At 47.1% G+C, this 22,521-nt stretch overlaps 1 protein-coding gene across 2 annotated transcripts; it reads right to left on the bottom strand.

Moving 5' to 3' along the window:
- Positions 1 to 620: 620 nt before the first annotated feature.
- Positions 621 to 17,214, bottom strand: LOC124521672 (Fc receptor-like protein 2). 2 transcript variants are annotated; one of them, XM_047092664.1, is made up of 12 exons: positions 17,058 to 17,214; positions 15,665 to 15,685; positions 13,464 to 13,736; positions 12,945 to 13,229; positions 11,221 to 11,508; positions 10,558 to 10,836; positions 10,164 to 10,277; positions 5,875 to 5,902; positions 4,793 to 4,878; positions 4,487 to 4,552; positions 2,819 to 2,850; positions 621 to 2,735 (listed from the first exon to the last, which is right to left on the bottom strand). In XM_047092664.1, the coding sequence occupies exons 1-12, from the start codon at positions 17,086 to 17,088 to the stop codon at positions 2,697 to 2,699; spliced, it is 1,542 nt and encodes a 513-aa protein (XP_046948620.1). In that variant the 5' UTR covers positions 17,089 to 17,214; the 3' UTR covers positions 621 to 2,696. The 2 variants fall into 2 exon arrangements, with proteins under 2 accessions (XP_046948620.1, XP_046948619.1); XM_047092663.1 differs by lacking the exon at positions 5,875 to 5,902.
- Positions 17,215 to 22,521: the final 5,307 nt, after the last annotated feature.

Genomic DNA, 22,521 nt, shown 5'->3' with positions numbered 1-22,521 from the left:
AGTGAAACAGAAGAGGTCTGTGAGCCAGGGCTCTCTGGGTTTGATCCTGGCTTCCTTACCTAGAAGGCAAGGGTGACGGAGATTACTCTTTTCTGCGAGGTTGCTTCCCTTGTGCTCTGCGATGCAGTGCCCGGGCCGCTGATGGGCCATTCGCACGACCACTGGGATCTCTCGGGAAAAATTCTGCCAGGTTATGGTCTGACTCTGAATAGAGCCTTAGGTTTTGATCTCTCTCAACTGTAACACTCTCCAAAGTGTTGACTTAGAAACAAGGATATTCACTGCAATTGTGTCTATCACAGTGAGTGACTGTCATTACCCCAAACGAGTAATTTACAGAACAAATTACCATGTATCCACACGTACAAAGCAATGCCACAAAGATCTTTGATCATTTATTAGTATGAAAACATCACAGAATTTTTTTGACTAAAAACAGATGACAGTAATGATTCCTTTAAAATCACATATTTATGGGGGCGTCTGGGCGGGTCAGTCAGTTAAGCATCTGGCTTTGGCTCAGGTCAAGGTCTCACGCTTCAGGCTCTGTGCTAACAGTGCAAAGCCCGCTTAGGATCCTGTGTCCCCCCCCCCCACACCCCGTCTCTCCCCCCCGCCCATTCACATGCTCTTGCGTTCTCTCTCAAAAATAAATAAACATTTAAAACTAAATAAGTAAAATCACCTATTTAGGTATATGAGAGCACATCCATAGAAGACATTCTGGCTGATGGATATTGAAACACTAGTAAAATTGTCTGGGTGATGGAAGTAGGAGTGAGTTTAATAGTTATCTTTTTCATTGTCTGTATTTCCAGTTTTTCTACAATGAAGATCTATTACCTTATGTATTAAAATCCGTAGGTTTTGGTGGCTCCCCTCAGCTCCAAGTGTCAGCCCCTCAGGTTGCAGAACAGGTTGTAGGCATGTGTGTGAAGTGTGTGGACCAGAGGAGCGTTAAGTGTCAGCTCTTAGGCAGTCCCCATCTATGGTTCAGCGTGGTCACTGGCTACTTAGCCATTGGAACAGACCCTGGTAACATGGAAGGATTCCTGACCTGACTGCCTAGAATTTCCCACTGGTTCTCGCAAGCCAGAAATAGCTAGATAAGTAACTTGTAATGAATAAATGTGACTTGGAGTGGCTTAGTGGGAGACTGAGCAGAGATACATCAAATTACCTAGGTCCCTAATATATAGTCTTGGTATGTTCCCTAGAAGTTTTCACAGCAGAGTTACTATTAATCACGAGGCTGTGTATACCCTCCAGGGATAGTTGGGTGTAAAGAACAGCAAGGAGAGGTTCATCACTGCTAAAATGGTACCAGGGTTAACGGTCAGACTGAGATTACCCTCACCCTGTCACAATTAGATTGTTGACATCATGCTAGTTCTCAGTCCCTGATGCTCAGAGCTCAGTAGTTTGGTGGTCTTGCCAAGATTGCATCATCGTCTCAGCATAAAATTGAAATAATCATTGTAACCATTCTTAGTTATTTATTTTTTTCTGGTACGCTTCAAATTTGATGTGTGTGGCTTATGAAATATTCCAAATTATCTCTGTGTAGATTAATGATCAAACCCAAGCCTGCAGTCAACTATGTCCTTCCCGTTGGTGACCTACCTTTAGCAGGGAGTGGATTATAAGAGATGCTAACTGAGGAGGTATTTCAGTAAAGATTCTGACACTTGTATTTGATAGTCATTTTGTTAGAGATTCTCATCTCAACGTTTCGAACTTTCTTTGTACCGGGCTTGAGGCTAAGTGATCGTTATGCATATTTTATTTAAGGAATACTTCTTTAGTGCTAACCATGCCAGACACTGTTCCAGGTGATTTATGAACATTTAATCCTCATAATAACCTGTAGGTTTTTCCCATTTAAAGGTGAAGAAACGGAGGCACAGGGAGGTTAAGTGGTTGGTTCAAGACCATGTGATTAGTGGGGGGTGGGGTTGGGACACTGCCCCAGGCAAAGGGTCCCAAGGGCTGTGGTCTTCTTACCCCTTACATGAGGGTGCCAATGAATGTAATGGTCATTGTCCATTTCAAACAGACATAAATACCCTTGTTGTTTTTACAGCAATGTGAATTGATTACGTTACAATGAATGTAATGGCCACTGACCATTTCAAACAGAGGTAAATACCCTTGTTGCTTCTACATCAATGTGAATCAGGGTACAAACTAAACATTCAAGAATGGACAAATAAAGCAAGCTCATTCAAGATGCTGTTCCCTCCCACAAACTCAACCCTACATTCTCACAAAAGCAAGAGAGGATTCATTTAAAACTTGAGAGTTCTGTGGAGACAAAGGACAATGAGGTCCCAGTTTGGAAGAGAAAGCAAAGCCCAGAAATGGATTCTGTTCACATCATCTCAGAGTAGGTGTAGGCAAAAGCTCGTCTCTCTTGTTCATTTCTCTTTCTCAACTCTTCGAACATTGAACCTTAAGAGCAGGTAACAGAGATAATCTCACTGCACGGTATCTGGGGTACAATAACACTTCAACTAATGTTGAATGAACAGAAGGAGACATTGGGAAAGAACATAACAAAAATGGCAGCCTGCTCATCCCCTGGAGCACATTCTGTCTGTGAGAGGTCATGAGGGTTGGGCGTCTTTATAAGGTTTTATATAGCCTTTAGTGCTGTTCCATCTTTGTTGGTGATCTGCCCCCCATTCCTCCAAGTGTTACATCTCCTTCACGCCAGAGTAGATGACGTGGGGGTCCTAGGAGAGATGCACAGGTGAAGGAAGAGAAGGAACACGGTGGAGGGAGGCAAGATGGGGAACTTTCCAGGAGTCTAGCTCACCTTGTTCTCCAGAATTGTCCTTCTGGTGTTTTCTGTGGAGGAAAAAATATTACTGAGCTCTTGGGTTTCCACTTAGACCTCATTCCCAGACTTGATGCACCAGAGCACAGGATGGCTGTGCTTAATGTGTAGGTTTCCAGCTTCTTCCGCTCTGATGTAAACTCCATGCCTTAATGTTGTCACCTCTGAAGTCCTTCTAAGACCACCCATGCTCTAAGCCCTCCACCAACCCTTGCTGAACAAAATCCTTCTTCTCTTTGATGCAACTTCTGTGGATTATGGACATTATTCTGTGAGGGCTCACTTTCCCGTCATCTCTCTATGTTCTTCAGATAACAACCACAGTGGTTCAAGCTCCATAGAGAAGGAACCGGAAGACCCAGATAAGGGGGGTGGGGAGATCTGAGTCACACCAGCTTGAGGGCATGGTGGCTGCTTCTTTCTCCCTTCACTGCAGGTGGGCAGTGTGGGACTGAATCTCCTCCCTGCCCTTGGTCACCCACCAACACCTGCAGGGAAACCGGCTGTGCTGCTGGTGGCCACTGGCTCCTATAGAAGTAGCTGGGAGCACAAAGCCCATGTTTGAAGACTGCAGCTTCAAGGGCACTGTGGCTGCAGACTGAAGGACATGGCTCTGAACAGCTAAAGAACCGCTGTCTCGATCCTTGCAAGGCTGCCCGTGGCAACGCACATTCTCTAGATTAGGATGATTTGTTCAGTAACACCTTCCATGTCACCTCCACACGGCAGGTCCTTTAAAAGAGGCTCTGCAATGACCCTCTTCAGCTGGGACAATTCCCCCTGGGCTTTAGCTACCATACTTCAGGGATCCCCACTCTTCAACCACGTGGATGGAGCTAGAGGGTATTATGCTAAGCGAAATTAGCAGTCAGAGAAAGACAACTATCATAGGACTTCACTCATGTGTGGAATTTAAGATACAGAACAGATGAACATAAGGAAAGAGAAGTAAAATAATATAAAAGCAGGAAGGGGAACAAAACACGAGACTCTTAAATACAGAGAAAAAACTGAGGGTTGCTGGAGGGGTTGTGTCTGGGGGGATGGGCTAAACGGGCAAGGGGCGTTAAGGAGGACACTTGTTGGGATGAGCACTGGGTGTTATGTATAAGGGAGGAATCTGGAATCTACTCCTGAAATCAGTATCACACTGTATGCTGACTAACTTGGATATAAGTTAAAAAATAAAGATATAAATAAGTATGTAAAGTCCCCAAAGAAAGATTGAAATTTGAGTAGTTGAGTACTTTCGTTAGTATTAATAATGAAATTTGACTTGTTGAAATGGATAATGGTCATATTATGCTCAACTTTAAAAAAAGAAAATAAAAAAATAAAAGATATTCTCACTCTTACCTGACTTGATTTTTGTATCCCAGATTCTCCCTAATTGTCTGTTCTCAACTGACCATCTGTTTTAGTGTGTGTGTGTGTGTGTGTGTGTGTGTGTGTGTGTGTATGTATGTGCGTGTGTGTGTGTTTTAATTCAGCTTCTCCACAAGAACCTTCCTGCAAATATCTCTTGCTCCCTCTTGGGTCTGCAGATTTCACATCAAGGGCAAGGATTGTATTAAAGCCTCCACTGCACATCCGGTCCCACTTTCTTGGGAAGATGCATCTGACAAGAACCACTCTGGAGTTTCTCACCTGAGTCTTCTGGTAGCTGGACGCTCCAGACAAAGGAATAAGCCACATCCCCATCTCCAGGGTCCACTGCAGGGAGAAGACAATGGTTCACAGGTGTCCGTGGACAAGGGTTCAAACTTCATATGTGCCTTCCCAGTCCCCTGCTCCGTGACTGTCCTCCCAACCCCAGCATGATTCTGAGGGTCACTTCTTTATTGAGACTGGGCCTCTTGGAAGCAGGGCGTCCAGACCACCCCATGGTTTTCTCCACCTGCTTTCTTCCCTCCCGGCCGCAGCTCCGGAGCCCCTTCTAGTGGGGAGACTCACCATTGACATAATCTGGCTGCAGGTCCTCGATGGCTGGGGATGGGCTGGAGGGGGTGGACGCCTGAGAATTTGCACTGGGAACATCTCTGAGAGAAAGGAAACTCACTACATGACAGGTTCCAGGGAAAGAGCAAGAACAGAGAGGAGGCAGGCTGGGGAGAGACTGGGGAGAAGCCAGGAAGACACAGCACTCGGCTCTGGTGATTTGGTGGCCCTTTGTCTAGACTCTCGGGGGTGGTCTTTCAGGCGTCACTTCAGGGGGGCAGGCGGAGACAGGCCACATAATCACAATGTCCTTTCCTAATGACTGAGCCAACCAGGCACCCCCACAATGTACTTCTTTAAGAAGATGGCCACTCTGATCTGGCAAAAATATTCTATTCCTCGTCTGTAGCTTTTTCAAAAGTTATAAGTAAGATAATGATATTGCCCCTGCTTTAATTTTTTTTTCCTATAAACTCTCCTTAGAACTTCATCTGCTTCTTTCTTATCAGTTTCTCTCTCTCTCTTTTGTTTATTGTACACATCTTATATTCTCCATGACACAATATGTCCCCTGTGGAAATAAACCTCATTTTATGCATATTTCACACCTTTAAATATCTAACAAAAACTTGCTCATACATTGTAAGTACTCCATAAATAATCTTGGTTATGTGAATTACGAAATTCACTTAGAAATATCGAACCCTGGTGTGCCTGGGTGGCTCAGTTGGTTGAGTGTCTAACTCTTAGTTTTGGTTCAGGTCATGATCCCAGGGTTGTGTTGGGCTCCATGTTGAGCTTGGAGTATGCTTGAGATTCTGTTTCTCTCTCTCTCTCTCTCCCTCTGCCCCTCCCCTACTCATGCTCACTCTCTCAAAATAAAAAAATTAAACAAGAAATACTGAATCCTATGAAGATAACACCTAGAATTGTGGCCTGAGACAGCACCCTGATAGCAGAAATGTAGTGAATAGACACGGGTGAGTGTCACAGAGAGATACTGTGTAATTTGCGCAAGCAGAAGGAGCAGAAAGTATTTAAAATTGTGAATGAGGAAGGTCTCTGGAGTTCCCAGTTTCAATAGGAAAAGTTCTCACCTGAGTGCATTACAGACAGAGTGTCTACCTGAAAATCAGATGAAGGAACATTCATTTTAGAGGAGGAGGCTTTAGCTCTTAAAACTCTCACCCAACTTAATCACATGTTGTTACCGGCAGGATGTAGGACACAGAGTAGGGATACAGTTATATTGTGTCCTGATAACTACTTGTTCCCTCCGACGTGGTCGGTTGGACAATCCATTCTTTTTTCCCCACTGATTTGACATACCACTTCAGACGGCAAACCCCACGGGCATGGGTCACTGTTTCTGGATTTTTTTTATTGCTGTTTTGATTGTTGCAAAAATATATGTTAACTGCTGGTGACTTTACTGCTTTCCTTATTTGGACTTTGAGGGTTCTCACTTTTTAGATGTTCTGATATTAGCAACTCAAGTCTAAAGCAGTGGTCTTGGGGTAAGGCTTGATGCTGACATTCATAGGACCCAATGGGCCCTCCTTTGCACTGTTTAGCTTTTCAGGGAGATGTGGAGCAAGAAACATGGCGTCTCAGCATGGAAGTATGGGCTGTGTCACCAGAGGGAGTCTTTACAGTGGTCAAGAAACTCTTTCCTGGTCCTTCACCTAAGAGCTGAGGGGACAAGTCCACATGGATGGGAGCAGGGACCACTACAAGGGACACAGTTAGTCTCAAGGGTTGCATTGCACTTGGGGGTATGCCCACTGTGCCTCCCATCAAACATTTGTAATCCCACCCAGAGCCCTTCTGGTTTAGGTGCAGCTCAGCAATCATGAAAAACCTCACCTGGTAATACAGCCAGCGCTCCAACTTTATCAGGATTTCAGGAGACAGTGTTGGAAGGCTAACCTAAGTGTATTCTCCAAAGAGAATGAGGAACTAATTTATTTTCTTCAAGGAAAGGAAGAATGACCTCAGGATTTTCTACCAAGCCAAACAGTCACTCAACCATAAGGCAAGGCACACATATCTTCAAACAGTATGAAATCAGGGTGTGTGAGCCTAGCAACTCCTTACTAAAAATGGATTTAAAATTTTTTTTAACGTTTTATTTTATTTTTGGGACAGAGAGAGACAGAGCATGAACGGGGGAGGGGCAGAGAGAGAGGGAGACACAGAATCGGAAACAGGCTCCAGGCTCTGAGCCATCAGCCCAGAGCCTGACGCGGGGCTCGAACTCATGGACCGCGAGACCACGAGACCGTGACCTGGCTGAAGTCGGACACTTAACTGACTGCGCCACCCAGGCGCCCTTAAAAATGCATTTAAAATGGACTTCTTAAGCACTTTTGAATATTAACAAAAGTCGATGAAATCTTGGCTTCCAAAGCAAACTTCAAAAATAGTCTATAAAGTGAGTATGATATCAACAATCTTAGATCTTAGTGGAGCAGATAATTCACAACAAAACCGTGAAGAAACCTGGATGTGTCTATAACTTGTACATTTAAGGGAATTAAGTCTTAAGCTGCTGAGTGCATGGATAAATATATAAGACAGAGGAAAGCAAATACATTAAATATCCGATTTGTTCTAAAGAATAGGACCAACGGGAAAAATGCTGCAACTAAGAAAAGCAGAAATTTCAGATTTAGAAAGCAAACTGGTAGATGAAATAAATGATTCTAGGAGCTTCACTTTGCAATCCAGAGGATGGATACGCTGTGCCATTCAAGAACGTGAACGAGAAAGAACGGAGGACTGAGTGCTGCCACGGGAAGCGAGAAGAATCACAGGGAAGCGCAGGACTTCACTCAGTTCCAAGGAAGGAAATTTGGAACCCTGGATAAAACAGGTACTTTTCTAGGAAAAGTTCCCAGAAGATAAAGGAAACGTGAACAGAATGTGGTGTCAGGATGGGGTGTGTTCTGCTGCATTAACAAGCGAGGCTTGACTTGTGGGGGATTTGCGTTTGCAAATTTCCCATTTGTGCTGCAGACCTGTCAGAAGTCTGCTGGTGGGGGAGTGTCTGTCACCACAGTCACTCAGGGATTGAGGCTGCCAGAGGCCACTCCAGCCGGAGACACTGTCCGCTCAGCATGTGTGTGCCTGGTCACTGGCACACGGGAAGGAGAAGGGGCATCAGCACCTCACTCGTAAATACTTCTGACAGGAAACAACATGTACCGCTTCTGCGGACATGTCTTGATGGGGGGTGGGAGGGGGGGGGGTGGGTGATGGGCATTGAGGAGGGCACCTTTTGGGATGAGCACTGGGTGTTGTATGGAAACCAATTTGACAATAGATTTCATATATTGGAAAAAAAAAGAAAACTGGAACTTCTCTAGAAGGAGTATTTGAATATAGTATATAGCAGAGAAATACTAGAAAAATTTCCCTCAAAAACAAGGGCTAGACAAGCGCATCCACATAACATAACATTTCAGAGGCCCTTGGCATATAATTAGACTTGAAAAATAAATTGCTTAAAAATTGGAAAATAGAAAGTAAATGTTTTATTGCTTTCTAGATTGTTTCTATATTTAAAAAAATCAATACTATATTGGTGTATAACTTGAAAGAGTGGGAGAATTCAACAGTGGATGAATTAGAAATTATTTTAGAAAAACAACCTCCCTCTTCATAGACATATTTTTATCAGTTAAAAACCATAGTGAAAGAAAAAACAATATCACAATTCCTTAGTCTTGGTCTGTTTAAAAATATAACTTCCACTGAACTTGAAAAAACTGAGCTACATTTTCACCATCTGGAAAGGGAATGACTGATGACTTTCCAAAATTTCTCTCACTCGGTGGTAGTTGATAGGTCTAAGGGAACATTTTGTAGGAGCTTAAAAAGCTTATCTTGTGACTCTGTTGTCTCCCATGCTTGTCCTGTATCTTACAGATTAATAAATGACACCTCAGGATGTCTGGGTGGCTCACTCGATGAAGCGTCTGAATTCAGCTCAGGTCATGATCTCACAGCTTGTGAGTTTGAGCCCCACATCGGGCTCTGTGCTGACAGCTCAGAGCATGGAGCCTGCTTCGGATTCTGTGTCTCCCTCTCTCTCTCTCTGCCCCTCCCCTGCTCTCTCTCTCTCTCTCAAAAATAAAATAAATATTTTTTAAAATTTTAAAGAAAAAAATGACACCGCTGGAGCTGGGGAAACTTGCAAGAGGAGAATTGTTCAGGTAAAGAGTCTCTACGTGCAGGCTTGAGGCTTTCTGGCCAGGCCAGTGTGGACACTGGATCTTAGCTCTGCCCTCTACTGGATGTGAGCACCTCGGCCCACTCAACTTCCCCAAGACTGTTAAACCTGGACCATGATGCACACTTCCAAATGATTTTTTTATAATTACACATAATATGTGTAAGCTCGTCATACGTAACAGATGCAATAATTGGTCATTGGTAACGTGTTTTGGCTAGCAGTATGTTGGTAGGGATCAGTATGAGCTACCCCTTCGAAGAGTTTCCTAAATTCTTGGTCTTAAAAATAATGTTACAAAGATAATACACGGTCGTGCTAACATGGCAGCGGCTTTATGGGAGTGTTGGTTATGGAAGAAGGCGTCTCGTGCTTCTAGGGATGGTGGAGGAAACGGAACTGGCCTTTTTTTCTGAGAACTGGAGATATTGGACAAAATCCTGGCGGAAGTCTATGTACTGGTGTTGAAGAGGGGACAGGACAGGGAAGAACCTCCCAGGCCAGGTCGGAGAGGGGAGACGCTCCCGGAGAGAGGCCTAGGTCTGGAACTACTGGCCCCCCATGGCACTTGCTTCCAGAAGTCTGGTGGGAGGAAGGCAGGGACTGGCATCGTGGTGATTCGTGTGGAAATCTAAAAAACATGGCTGCGAGTTCTTTAACATTTAGAGCTGTCTTTGGAGTGGAGACTGTGCCCTCTCCCCTTGCATCTGGGCAAGTGTTAGTACGGGACCTGATGAGATTGTCGTGAACGTGCGTGACACTGTGGTCTGAAATTAGTTGGAAAAAGACATTGCAGACTCACTACCACACTTGCTATTGAAGCAGAAGCCACCATGTAAAACTGTGACGCGTAAAAAGAATTGACGAGATTTGGGGAGCTTCCTTCCTTCCTTCCTTCCTTCCTTCCTTCCTTCCTTCCTCCTTCTTCCTTTCCTCCCTCCCTCCCTTCCTCTCTCCCTCCCTTCCTCCCTTCCTTCCTTCTTCCTGCCTCCCTCCCTCCTTTCTTTTTTTCTTTCCCCTTCTCTCTCTCTCTCTCTCTCTTTCCTTCCTAATTTCTTAATTTCTCAATTCTCCTTTCCTGTCCAATCTCTATCAGTAATGGAAAAGTTCACAGCAATAAAGGACAATGAAAACAAATGGTAGATGACCAACCCCGTGTCTTGTGGAACCTGCAGTAAAACAGCAGAGCAGCAGCAACACAAGCAGGGACACCCAGCAGCCCGAGAGCTCTGTCTGTGACCTGTTCTTCTCTGTAGCTGCTGGTCCCTGAGGGAAGAGACCAGGGCATCAGCCTCAGAGGGTAAAGGCTGGAATCCCCATCAATACTATGCAGGAATGGTGGTCATGCAACGTTATCTAAGTGTAATGTGCACTTTCCAGGTTAGTGTGGAGAAAAAGAGGCGGCCAGGCACCGAGACCACCTTCTCCAACCTCCCACCACCTAGACCTCCACCTACCTTCCGAAACCCCAATATGGTACCAATGAAGATGGATGGGGCAGAGCCACTGGTCATAATGCTCCTGTATCCAGGGACCATCAACCCACCTGAGAGGCTGAGTGGCACCACCTCGCTGCGCCGGGCCCCGAGACCATTGTCGGCCTCGCAGGAGTAGTTTCCAGAATGTTCTGCGGTCAGAGACAGGTTGAGGGACGCTCCTCCTCCAGAGGGGGCTGAGCTGTTCCCCAGGGGGACGTCCTCATGATAAAACCGGTACAGGATGGGGGGAGAGCCCCTCTGGGCCTCGCAGCGAAGCTCCACCACGTCCCCCTCCACGGCCTGGGCCCTGGGTGCTGTGATGGATAGGATTGGGCAGGACGCTGGGACTGAGGGAGACAGGAGCCGTGGACAGGGTTTGTGAGGATGTGGCGGACACAGACCCCCAGACTAGGACCTCAGCAACGGGCCTGGCCTCTCCAACCCTCAACAACGTCTTTAAGAATTTGGGAGAATATCAATTCTGGGGAAGTATCTGGAGACACGGTCATGTGTAATTCTCAGCGTGTGTTTTTCTAATGCCAGTCCAGCCCCCTTTGTAATTCCCTTCTAGGAAAAGAAAGACATCCACAGTTTAACTTGCAAGGGTAACCCATCCTTCCATTGCTGTTGGTGTTGCATAGCACCGACCCTCCAGCCCCTTCCTGGGGACCCCCAGGACTGTGGCGTTGGCTCTGGGGTTTCTGTCTGGGCTGAATCAGAGCACAACTCACTTCTCACAAGGATACTCAGCACCTTGCTCTGGATGGGGCCATGGCCGTTGTCCGCTCTGCAGTAATAACGGCCAGCATCGCGCTCCTGCACAGCTGGGACCTCCAGTTCCACCGACAGGGAACGCTGGGTCTTCTTCCCCACGCTGGTTCCTGTGGCCTCTCTGTGCCAGGAAAATGTGATGTTTCCTGTGCCTTCGGTCACCGAGCAGAGCAGGACCAGGTTCCTTCCTTCGATCACCTGGCCCCTGGGGGCCCGCATCTCTAAGCTTACGTTAGAGACAGGCACTCCTAGACGGACAGAAGATGGCAGGTGAGAACCTGACCACGGAGGACTCTGGGACCAGGTGGTCCAAGAAGTGGGTGCACGGGCGTTGCCCCCGTAATCCACTGTAAGTACAGAAAGGTGGGGGGTCTGCAGCGAGTGCCCTTGAAGAATGTGGATAAGACACTGCATGCCCCAACCCCAATCCCACCTAATTTCAGGGCGTCACTAAAGAACATGTCAACTGCTCCACGAGACAGGAAGTATTTCTGGGGGGGGGGGGGAGGAGTCGCTGTCCAGACCAATGCATTGAGCACAGAGTGAGGGCGTCCCGGTAGCATCAGTCCTACCTTGGAAGAGACGCTGCTCCCACTAACAATATCTGTGACCATTCCTTCATTATTCCCAATTTCAAGGCTCAACACGAATTACCACCCCTCCTCCGACTGCTTAGTTCACTCTGATTTCTGCTTCCTCTGATGCTTCGCTTAGCCGCCTGCACTGGAGCACCGTGGTGCCTTCTAATAAACCAGCTTGTGTTGAAAGCCAGCATGTGGGGCTGTAGGCAGAGCCACTGTGGAGCAGGTGCCCAGCCCGCTGCTAGATGCAAAGGCACCCAGGGATCATTGAAGGCATGACTGATGGACATTACTTTAATAAAGAAGAGAAAGATTATAAGGAGTGTTTAAAAGAGAAGAAGAAAAGCCCCAAATGGAGTATTTGTCCTTCACTGACGGCCAACTGAGACTTAATTATGGTTTCAGCCAATCCTAGGGATGTGACCTTCTAATTTTTTTTTTTTTAAGTTTCTGTATTTTGAGAGAGATAGAGTGCAAGCGAGGGGAGGGGCAGAGAAAGAGGGAGAATCCCAAGCAGGCTCCACACCATCAGTGCAGAGCCCATGGGGGGCTCGAACTCACAAGACCGTGAGATCATGACCTGAGCCGAAATCAAGAGTCAGACGCTTAACCCGCCGAGGCCCCCAGGTGCCCTGGCAATGTGACCTTCTAAAAGTCAGTCTGAAATTCCTGGATCCACACGAGGTCATCTGCATGATAAAACGAAAACCGAAAACCAGAAAAACCCCTGCAGTTTCCTCCCCACAAAGATGTCCGGGACCTGAAACGATGCTTTTTAAATTTTCTCATCACTCCCTGGCCCCACCTCCTGCCTATAAAACCTTCCGCTCTGCGCATCTCTGAGCATCTCTCCACAGGCTGGCTGGGGTCCAGCTGACTCACAAATGGCTTGATAAAGCCAATTCGGTCTTCGCATTCGCTCCATTGGATTCCGTTTTTCAACGGCGGCTTTGTCCGATTGTTATTTTTACGAAATGCCCATTTTCTAGCTCAGTTCCCACTTTCCAGAAGGACAGGAGCTGCACAAGCTCCCGGAAGACTAGGCGTCCGGAGAGGGGCTGAAGGACCCCTGTCCCCCGGTGCTCAGACCCACTCCCACTTACTCCGCACGTGAATCTGTGACTGGAGGCTCTGTTTTCTGACGCTGGGAGTCACTGTCTCTGCCTCGCACCAGTAGGACCCTGAGTCTCCACTCCACATGGCAGGGACCCTGAGCTCTGGGGAGCTGCTCCAGCCGGACCCCAGGGCTCTACCATCTCTGAAGAAGCAAAATCGGAGCTGGGCATCTGACCTCTGTGGAGAAAGCTTGGTCTCACAGGTCAGCGTCACTGGGTTCCCCTCGATGGCCTGGAAGGGGCTGACTGTGAGCACAGGGCGTGGAAATAGCTCTGGAAAGAAGGGTCACAGTGAGGTCGAAGGTTCCTGCTGAAAAGCCACCCCAGCAAACAAGACATTCAGACCAGCCGTGTCACCCAACACATGGTCTCCCTTCCTGCTGTCGGACTACAAGACTCGGGTTCCCCTCTGGTCGGCGTGCGGGGGTGGGGCGGGGGGTCAGGTGCCCCTCCCAGGACCTGCCCTGCTCTGGTCCAGCCCCTGTCCCGCAGGAGGGAAGACTGTACCTTGAACTTCAATCCTTACACTTCTTGAGGTTTTTTCCTTTTGGAAAGGAAAGAGAGGCCAAACAGGAGCAACAGCACAGTGATAAGTGCCACTGTCACTCAAAACTGCTCTTTGGATAGAAAAGTTGGAGAGTTCACTTGAAAACTGTAACTCTTCTCCGTCCTTGTAATATGACACCCTCTTGACTTTCCACCAGTCGTTTTTCCTCTGGCATGTCAGATCTATTCTGTCTCCTTCAAAGACAGCAGAGGGAGCCACGAGGGTCAGCCAGTCTGCAAGAGAAGGGGTGAGGGGGACGCAGATGTTGACCTGTCTCTTTGCTGTTGGGCAGCGAGAGGGTGTCTGTGTGGCCCCTTCCCCTTTCGGCAGGATGGAGGTTCCAACCCACGCCTTAATTACTCGGGGCCGCCTCCTATTTTTGTCCTGAGGGGGTCTCTGAGTCAGCTTGGGCTGCTGTAGCAAAATACTATGCGCTGGGTGTCTTCTCGACGACAGACATTTCTTTCTCCCGGTTCGGGAGCCTAAAAGTCCAGGACCAAGGTGCTGGCGCAGCTGGGTTCTGGTGGGGTCCCTCTTCCAGGCTGTAGACTGCTGACTTCTTGTGTCTTTGCACGCTCAGCTCTCCCGCCTCTTTTTCTGAAGGCACTAATCCCATCACGAGGACCCCGCCTCCATGACCTCATGACCTCCCAAGGGCCCCACCCCCACATACCATCCGCTGGGGATTAGGGTTTCAACATGCGATTTGGGGGGTGGGGACTCAAACATTCAGCCCATTGCAGGGGTCTCAGCGTAAACTTCTTTTTCTACGTGGATGCAGGAGTGTCCTGCTGGTGCTTCTCCTGCCCGGCTCTGTCTATTGGTGATGTCACCCAGGGGACCATTGTCCTCAGGGGACACTTTGCTTTCCTGCCCCCTCTGCTTTTATCCAGCCTTTAAGGGCCCCGCACTGTGCTCTGAATTCACATTCTGTCCCAGTCTTCTCGCTTTGCCGGAGGAAACCGCCAGGGGGCCCAGATCACTGGGGAGTCAACTGGCTACTGGAATGGGATCCAGTGTCTCAATCCTCAGAAATTGCCCCCTTGAGCATTTTCCAGAAAATTCCCCCATCCCTTCAATGAGTAATAAGGTAGAGCTGACCTTTAATCCAAGGGTCAGCTCTTAGGTGACTGACTTTCACGAGAAAAAAAGTCATTGCCAAAAATAAGCGTCCCCTGGGGCCGTTTCTCCGTACCAGACCGCGTTCAGCGTCTGGGACATTTGCATTATATTTTAGGGTTTGTAGTTGAGGATTCCGACCTCCAGGTGAGAAACTAAGCTATATCTCGACACAAATCTTCTAACACTGTTCAACTGTAGCAGGACTGGCAGAATCTGGAGGTGCAGTGGAAGGAGGCAGAATTCGGTCACGTAAGAGACGAAGCGTCTCCTAAAACGCGGAACCAGAACCCGAGCCCTTTCACGGGAGTTTGATGAAATTTGGACGACGTGTGACTGGCTGTCCACTCGAAGAACCAGATTTACCTGTTGGGCACTGGGGGACAATCTGGGTTATAAAACGTGGAGTTAGAAGGGCAGACGAGGTGGGTTGCGGAAACAATTAGATTAATTGGAGATGTTTGCCTTCCTGCAGTGACGGGGACTGGATCCCCTGGGGACTCGGCTGTGGGACTTATAATCAAGCTGATTTTTAAGCCACGGGTACAGACTTCATCCAGAAACTGGAAGAATTCCCCGGGGAGAATGCTGTCGGGGGAAGACAGACGAGAGTCTGTCATCCCAGGACGGTTCCTTGGGGCCCCGAGAGCCCCTTCCACCGGTGGTGGCCCCGGCCAGAGAAACATGATGGCACAGGACCGTCCGACCATGCAGACGCTCTTAGCCAGAGCTGTGAGGACCTTCAGCCGGACCTTGTGGAGGAGCCGGGGTCCCAGGGCCTGGAGAACCATCCTCCCACATGGGCCCGTGTCCAGCCTGCACATTTCCACACGCCTCCCTCCCTGCGGGCTGTGGCCACACGGCGGACGCGGGCCTGGGCAGGCCGGGCACACCCTCCTCACCCAGCCAAGCAGAGCAGCCACGGGGCAGGCTGTCCCAGGGGAACAGTGACACCGGAACGTCTCCGAGGCCTCTCCTTGTCCCACTCTGCAGGACCTCGTGGGACCCGGACCCCGAGAACAACAGGCCAGAGGTGACTCACCTGATTTTCCATCGACTGGAGCTGTGGGGACATCAGAAACCTGAGGTTAGCCCTGAGCGTTTGCCCCCACAATTTAGAAATCTATTATCACTCTGCTAGAGTGCCCCCAAAGTTCCCATCACTCCCTTTTCTGTCCTCTACTCCATTATCACCAGCAATCCCACCCCTCCAACCTCAACTGCCCCCCCGCTCATGTCACATCCACAAGGCAGGTGCAAACCCATCCCTGGACCGAAGGGACCACCCAAGGCACGTCCCAGGGATGGATGCTGGGTATCCAGCGACTCTCTCCTTTTCCTTGTCCTTCCCCCATCCCCGTCGACCACCTCCACACCCGGTGTGTCGACTGCACCACGACACGGCATCCCGAGTCACCAAGAGTCCATAGGGAAACACACCCAGTCAGAGTGAGTAGTGTGAGCCCTGAAAGTCGGGGGTTTTCTGTTGTGTAAAGCCCGGCCTTGTGCCTGACTTAAGCTTTGATGCTAAGGCACCCATTTCAAAGACAGTGACGGCCACAAGCTGCAGGCCAAGAGCCGGTCCCCTCCCCCCACTCTGAGGCTCTTCTGTTCTAGGGGTCTCGGTTGATTTCCGTAACTGACCATGTGGGCCCCTTGGTTTATTGTCTTCTCATGCTTCAAATTCCCACTCATTTGTTTTAATTCTCCAACAAAGAGTGAGCCTCCACCCCAGGACGAGCAGAACCCCGCACCCAGGCTCTGTCTCTCCCCTCCACCTCACTGTGTGGTCCTGGGGTGCCGTGGAACTGCCCGGCCCCGGAAGTAATAAACCTGTCGTTTTTCAAAGCTTCCTGACCATTTATGCCGAAGGGCATCTTGCCGTCTTAATAAGACCCACGAGGGCTGGACCGGCCACAACCTCGCTTACTGACAGGCGGAGAGCAGCACACAGTTTTGAAAGCCGAACCCACCTTGAGCAGATTCCCTTTCCCTGGCCACGTTTTATGTGAGAGTCCTTTTACTCATTAACAAATGTTAGCGCCTCCTGAATGTGGAGAAAGGACTCTTGTTTCCCTGGTAGCGGACGGCTAACGGAGGGGCCCCAGCAAAGAGTGTCCACGCGTCTCTGAACCCAGTCTTGGAGAGATGTGTGCGAGTAGTTCTCAGGGAGGAGTAGTAAATGTTGAAATTATGAAAACTGGATTCAGGAGAACATATCACTAATTACTAATTATCTAAGATCATAAGCCTTGAACACTAAGGGCGAGGATGCGTGACCGTCTGACTTTCCCCTCGGACTCTGCTATCTAAGCTGCAAGCAGAGACCTGAGCATTTCCACTGATCCCCGGGCTCTGATAAACCCTGAGGGCGTCCAGGGGCTGGAGACCCCGTCAGCTGCCACCTCAGTCCTGATGCACATTATGGGACTCACCAAAGATGACCAGCAGTGACCACAGCAGCATGAGGACCCGGGTCAGCTATCCGAGAAGAGAAGTCCCTTTGGCCACCCGCTGGAGTCTGTGTGCAGGGAATGGAAACGGCTTTCAAAGTAAGTTGTATACAATTAGCAAAAAAAGGAAGTAGAAGGGCTTGTCAGTGTCTGGCCGCTGTCTTCTTTCCTACAGGCGCTGAGTCAATGCAGATGGTCCCTCTAGATGCAAAGAAACTCCTCCTCCTGATGCTGATGACAGTGACACTTAACTTCTGTCTGCTGGCGCCTTGGACATGGCTGTAAGTGCTTTATGCTCACAGAGTTATTTGGTGCCCTGAGCAAGCTTCTGAAGTGCACACTATCCCTGTTACATGACTGGGGAAACTGAGGCACCAGAGAAGGCAAGCAATTGACCAAGATCAGCATGGCCACTTTCGAGTAGCGACAGCTGGGAGTCAAACTCAGGAGGGCCCATTCCACAGTCTGGCTCTCAAACGCTGTCACATCTCACTGGGACACCATGCTTCTCAATGATCCTTAGGATAGTAGGGCCATTTCTGCAGCCACGCAGGGTTCTCGGGTGAAGATTTTTTCAGCCTTCCGGAACGGGATGTTGCTAAGATTCAAACCGCTTGTCCTGGTATCATTGAAAACGTTGTCTTCTTCCGTATTTCTAATCCATACTGCTCCCGATGCAGCCACACCCTCCAGGGCACGCATCCCCAAAGCCGTTTGTCACTCCCATTCTCATCAGATGTGGTCCCCACAGGTGTTGTGTGTTACAGCCCCCTCGGACAGGCTGGACAGGCAGGTGTACGTTGCCTTTTTGGACTCTATGTAGCCTGAAACTTTAAATCACAAAATCATAGCTGATTGTAACCTGTGGGCTGACTGACAGTGAAGCGATCATAGGCTCAACGTCCTCTGTTCAGGTGAATATTCACCATTGTCACTCACCATAAACGTCATCTGTTCAGGTGAATACTCAACATTATCACTCACCACAAACATAGTTTCCCTTTGGGACACGTTGGTGTCGTATGTGATGTCATACATCGTATCATCAAAGCTTTGCTTATAGCAGTGTAAAAAAAGTGCTGAAAACGCCCAAAAAGGCAGGTAAAAAAAAATAAATTATATGTCTGTGTACTACCGAGCAGCCACTGAAATGATTTTGTACAATATTGAATAGCAATAAAAGTCGTTCATGATATACTGTTAAGGAAAAAGAGCTGCTGAATGCGATTTACTTGTACATTATCATCCCCTCATTTGTCCAATAAAAATGTGTGGGACAATCAACACCAAATGTTGGTATAATCATATTTGAATAATGTAATTAAAGGTGGCTTTTATCCTCCACATTTTGCTTATCAGTGTGTTCTAGTATTCTTATATAATATATAGATTATAATTTATATTCTACATATATAGAATATAATTACAATATAATATGGAATATAATATAGATTATATGTTATTATGTATTATTATTTCGTATGTAGAACATATAGAATATTATATATGGAATATTATGATATATAATATATTACTATATATTCTATATATTTACAGAATATAATTTATAGAATAATATATATTCTATATAATAAATATTCTGGTATATATATATAAAACATTATATGTTCTAGTCTTCTATATATCTAGTGTTCTAGTATTCTTATATAATATATATAAGCATATGTTTATTTTACATTATGTATTAATGATATATTAATACATATTATAATTATGTAATATGTAATTCCAATATATAACATTTATTTTAGATAATATACATTAAAATAAATGTTATATGTTATAATATATAATAAGGCAAGTAAACACTATATAGTTAATATATATTATCTAAAATAAATATTACATATTAATATATAATATATATTATATAAAGTGAACATATGCTGTTTATGTATTTCTAAAAAATTCATAAAAAATAAGGCCCAGTGTTTTTGGCCTCTCTCGCCTCAAAGTGTATCAAGCAATGCTACTTTAACTTTCTGCAGGGCCAATGGTCCATTTGTATTTGGAAGAAGGTGTTTCTCTCCCTGGGACAGAGCCGCTCACCAAGCTGCTCGTCCAGCCCTTGCCTGTGGAAGGGCTTCTAGACGGTCTGTGGCTCCTCCTTGTCCTGCCCAGTCAGGACGGCACAGGATTCTGAAGGACGACAGTGAATTAAGGAAGAAAATACGGAAAAAGGTGCTTGCAAAAGGTGGAGGAAGAGCTGGTGATAGGTATTGGTTTTTCAGACTTTTGAGCAGATTTTTCAAAATATTTGCGATTCCATTCTGTCCTGTATGGGAATGGGGCCTCTGGAGTTGAGAATTAGTTCTTTTCCACGGCATTTTCAAACAGGAGGGGGTGTGGTTTGTGTGCCAGTGAGTGATGCAGGGGAGAGAAATATGCCTTGTCACAGTGAAGTAGGGGGGCCCTTGGGGCGGCAGCAAGTCCTTAAGATGATAGGCCTCTGGGTGCTCTCACAGCTGACAGATGGCAGACATTTGCATATGGGCGGCCATGACCTAGAGGCACATCTAAACTCAGATGCAAACTAGGGGCCGCAGCCAGAGGTGAGAAGCTCAGTGGTTCATTGGAGAACAAAGTAAATTCATGTTCAAGGTTACAGTGGAGGAAGTGAAACTGGGTGGGAGGCGTGGGGGGGGAGCGGGCCATTGGCCAAAAGGAGAGATAGAAAGATCCTTGTGCGAGGATATTTGGCCACCGGCAAGATGGAGTCACAGGTGCCACAGGGAGGCAGAGTTCTATAAAGACTACAAATCCTCTCGGATGGACCAGGTAGACTCTTGGCTTGGAGATTCTGAGGGCTGCAGCATACACAAGGGTTCTCTGTCAGACGCAGAGCAACAGTGTCCCTGTCAACTCTGTCCAGTGTCTTGGAAGGGAAGTCAGGTACAATGCCAAGGCGGGTGTGTAGGGATTGAGACAGAGACAGAGTCTTCATGAAATACAACTCAGAACTTCCTCCCATTTGAGGAAGTTACTAGGATAGTCACAATAAGAAAATGAAGCTGGATAACTTCAGAGGTCTCTGCTGTATTTGGTTGACCTTGGGGCCACAAGGCCGCGGTGACCGAATGAAATGTCACCACGTATGCGATCTCTTATCACAGGAATTGTTGTACACATGGTGGTAGACATGGTCATAACTCATGGCCATCATCATCATGTGGTAGGAGTTATGGTAGTCATTTCAACCGTCACTATAATCATCTTGAACAACATGGCGTCTTTGTTGGATGGGGTTTGACTTAGAAATATTATATCCAGGGTAAGAGATATATTCTTTTGGGGGTGCTAATGTTTGTTGCAGCAGAGCTGGCTGGTGGGGCTCTAGACGGTGTCTGTGTAGACACTCTCCAGACATTATTTAGGCAGACCCTTCTGCCCAGAAGAGTCTCTACAATGCAATTCATTAGTTCCTAGAATTCTGTTGAGCCCTCCATAGTCCAGAGAGCATGGCAGGGAATTCAGACCCACAATGCCTGGAAACTGCCGTCCATTACCTTCCTGGCAGATTAGAAGATGAAGATGTCCCAGAGACCCAGTTTCTCCCAGAATTACCCACGTGTCTTCTCCAGGCAATCTGAGAAGGACAGGGTAAGTCTCCGTTCAGGTAGTGATTGTTTTGGGAGACTGGACTTTTCAGAGCTCAAACTTTTCCTCTTCATGAGGAAGATCATCTTCTTCAGGGTCAATAGAAGCTATTATAAACCCCTTTTGAATGAGGCTATGCCATTCCCATGATGGGGAGTAGAGGCAAGCCCAGTCTTGATGTCTGAGGGGAGACGGAGGCACAGGGAGACTCAGCGAGGCTTTTGGTAGATGTCTGAGCAGCAGGGAGCAGACCTTCCTCAGTGTGTGAAAATCCCTCCTGCTTGGTGGCCTGGGCTCGCTTGGGGGTGGGGGAAGGGTGGCAGGTGTGGAGGGGCCCCAGGGGACCAAAGACAATTCAATTTGAAGCTTTTATTTTCTGTTTTAATTGCCTATGTGTGGGTTTTCCAGAAGGTGGATGGTTGTCACTTGTCACTTTCCAGGCAGAAAGACCAACAACCAAGGGGAACTCTGGACCACAGGGGACCCCCTTGAGACATTGAATACACTGACCCTTTGATTGTACTTCCAGGTCTCGGTCCTGATTTCCTGCCAAGGGCTTTGCTCATCTCACATGCCCTGCTAACAGCTCCTTCTCACCAGGAGATGGTGATTGACCAGTCCAAGGAAGTGTGCATTCACTCACTCATTCATTCCGTGATGGATAAATATTACATAATTTTTTAAATGCATCATTAAACAGGTAAAAGAAAAGGGAAATTCCTCCATTACAGATAAGAAGATAAAGAGGAAGTGAAAACAGAGTATTACACATGTAAATTGACATTTCTGGTGCCGTGAGGAGAAAATATTACATGAGATGATTTTTATGAACTTAGCATTTCATCCAGGAGGAACCAGGAGACAAAATCGTGGGCCTGTGAAAGGCAGAAGCTTGAAACTAAAACACATAAAATCTGGGCCATCAGAAGGCTTTCCTCTTAATAAAAGAGTGGTTTGGTGGGGAAAAAATTCACCCACCAGCACAGAGATGACAGTAACCTGGTCTTTCTACGAGCTCTGGGGGAAAATAGACTTTCCCCTGAAATATCAAAACCCCAAGACAAGGCCACTCCCGTGGGTGCTCTGGGAAGCTCCACATGGGGAATTATCATGAAAAGTGGTCCCGGGCCACTGACACCCCCAGGGCTTGGAGGAAGCACATACAAAATGGCTTTTGAGGGACAGAGTGAGAAGCCCCTGCCACATGAGACTCCTATAATGCACAGGAAGTGTCTCAATCTGCAGTCACAAAACCCACCAAGTTACAATGACCAAGATTCAGGAAATGTGACAAATGCAGGCTTAACTACATAAAACTTCAGGCAGAAGAATAACCTAAGAATTACAATAAAGTAAATGTATTTATACTATTTCAAGTTTGTTAAAATAATAAAGTAGGGCACTCATAGAGTAAAATGCCATAAATAATAAAAAGGGAAATTTGAGATGGAATAATAATAATAATTTATTTTTTTGAGTGTTTAATGTGTGCCATGTACAGCTTGAAGCATTTTAACCAAATGGTTTTACATAATTAGCAAGGCAGCATGATGTATCAGATATGATTGCTATTCCAGTTTTAAGCATGAAGAGAGTTTATTTTTATTTATATTTTTTAATGTTTATTTTTAAGACAGAGAGAGAGACAGAGAGACAGAGTGTGAGCAGGGGAGGGGCAGAGAGAAGGGGAGACATAGAATCCCAAGCAAGCTCTAGGCTCTGAGCTGACAGCACAGGACCCGACGTGGGGCTCGAACCCACAGACCGTGAGATCATGACCTGAGCCGAAGTCGGACACCTAACCCGACTGAGCCACCCAAGCACCCCA

This window comes from Lynx rufus, unplaced genomic scaffold (assembly GCF_022079265.1).
Source record: "Lynx rufus isolate CCGP_SWC_20201006 ecotype Redwood Valley unplaced genomic scaffold, mLynRuf1.p SCAF_31, whole genome shotgun sequence".
Lineage (NCBI taxonomy): Eukaryota > Metazoa > Chordata > Mammalia > Carnivora > Felidae > Lynx > Lynx rufus.
Note: the sequence above shows the minus strand (reverse complement) of the source record. Positions and strands in the feature narration are given on the sequence as shown.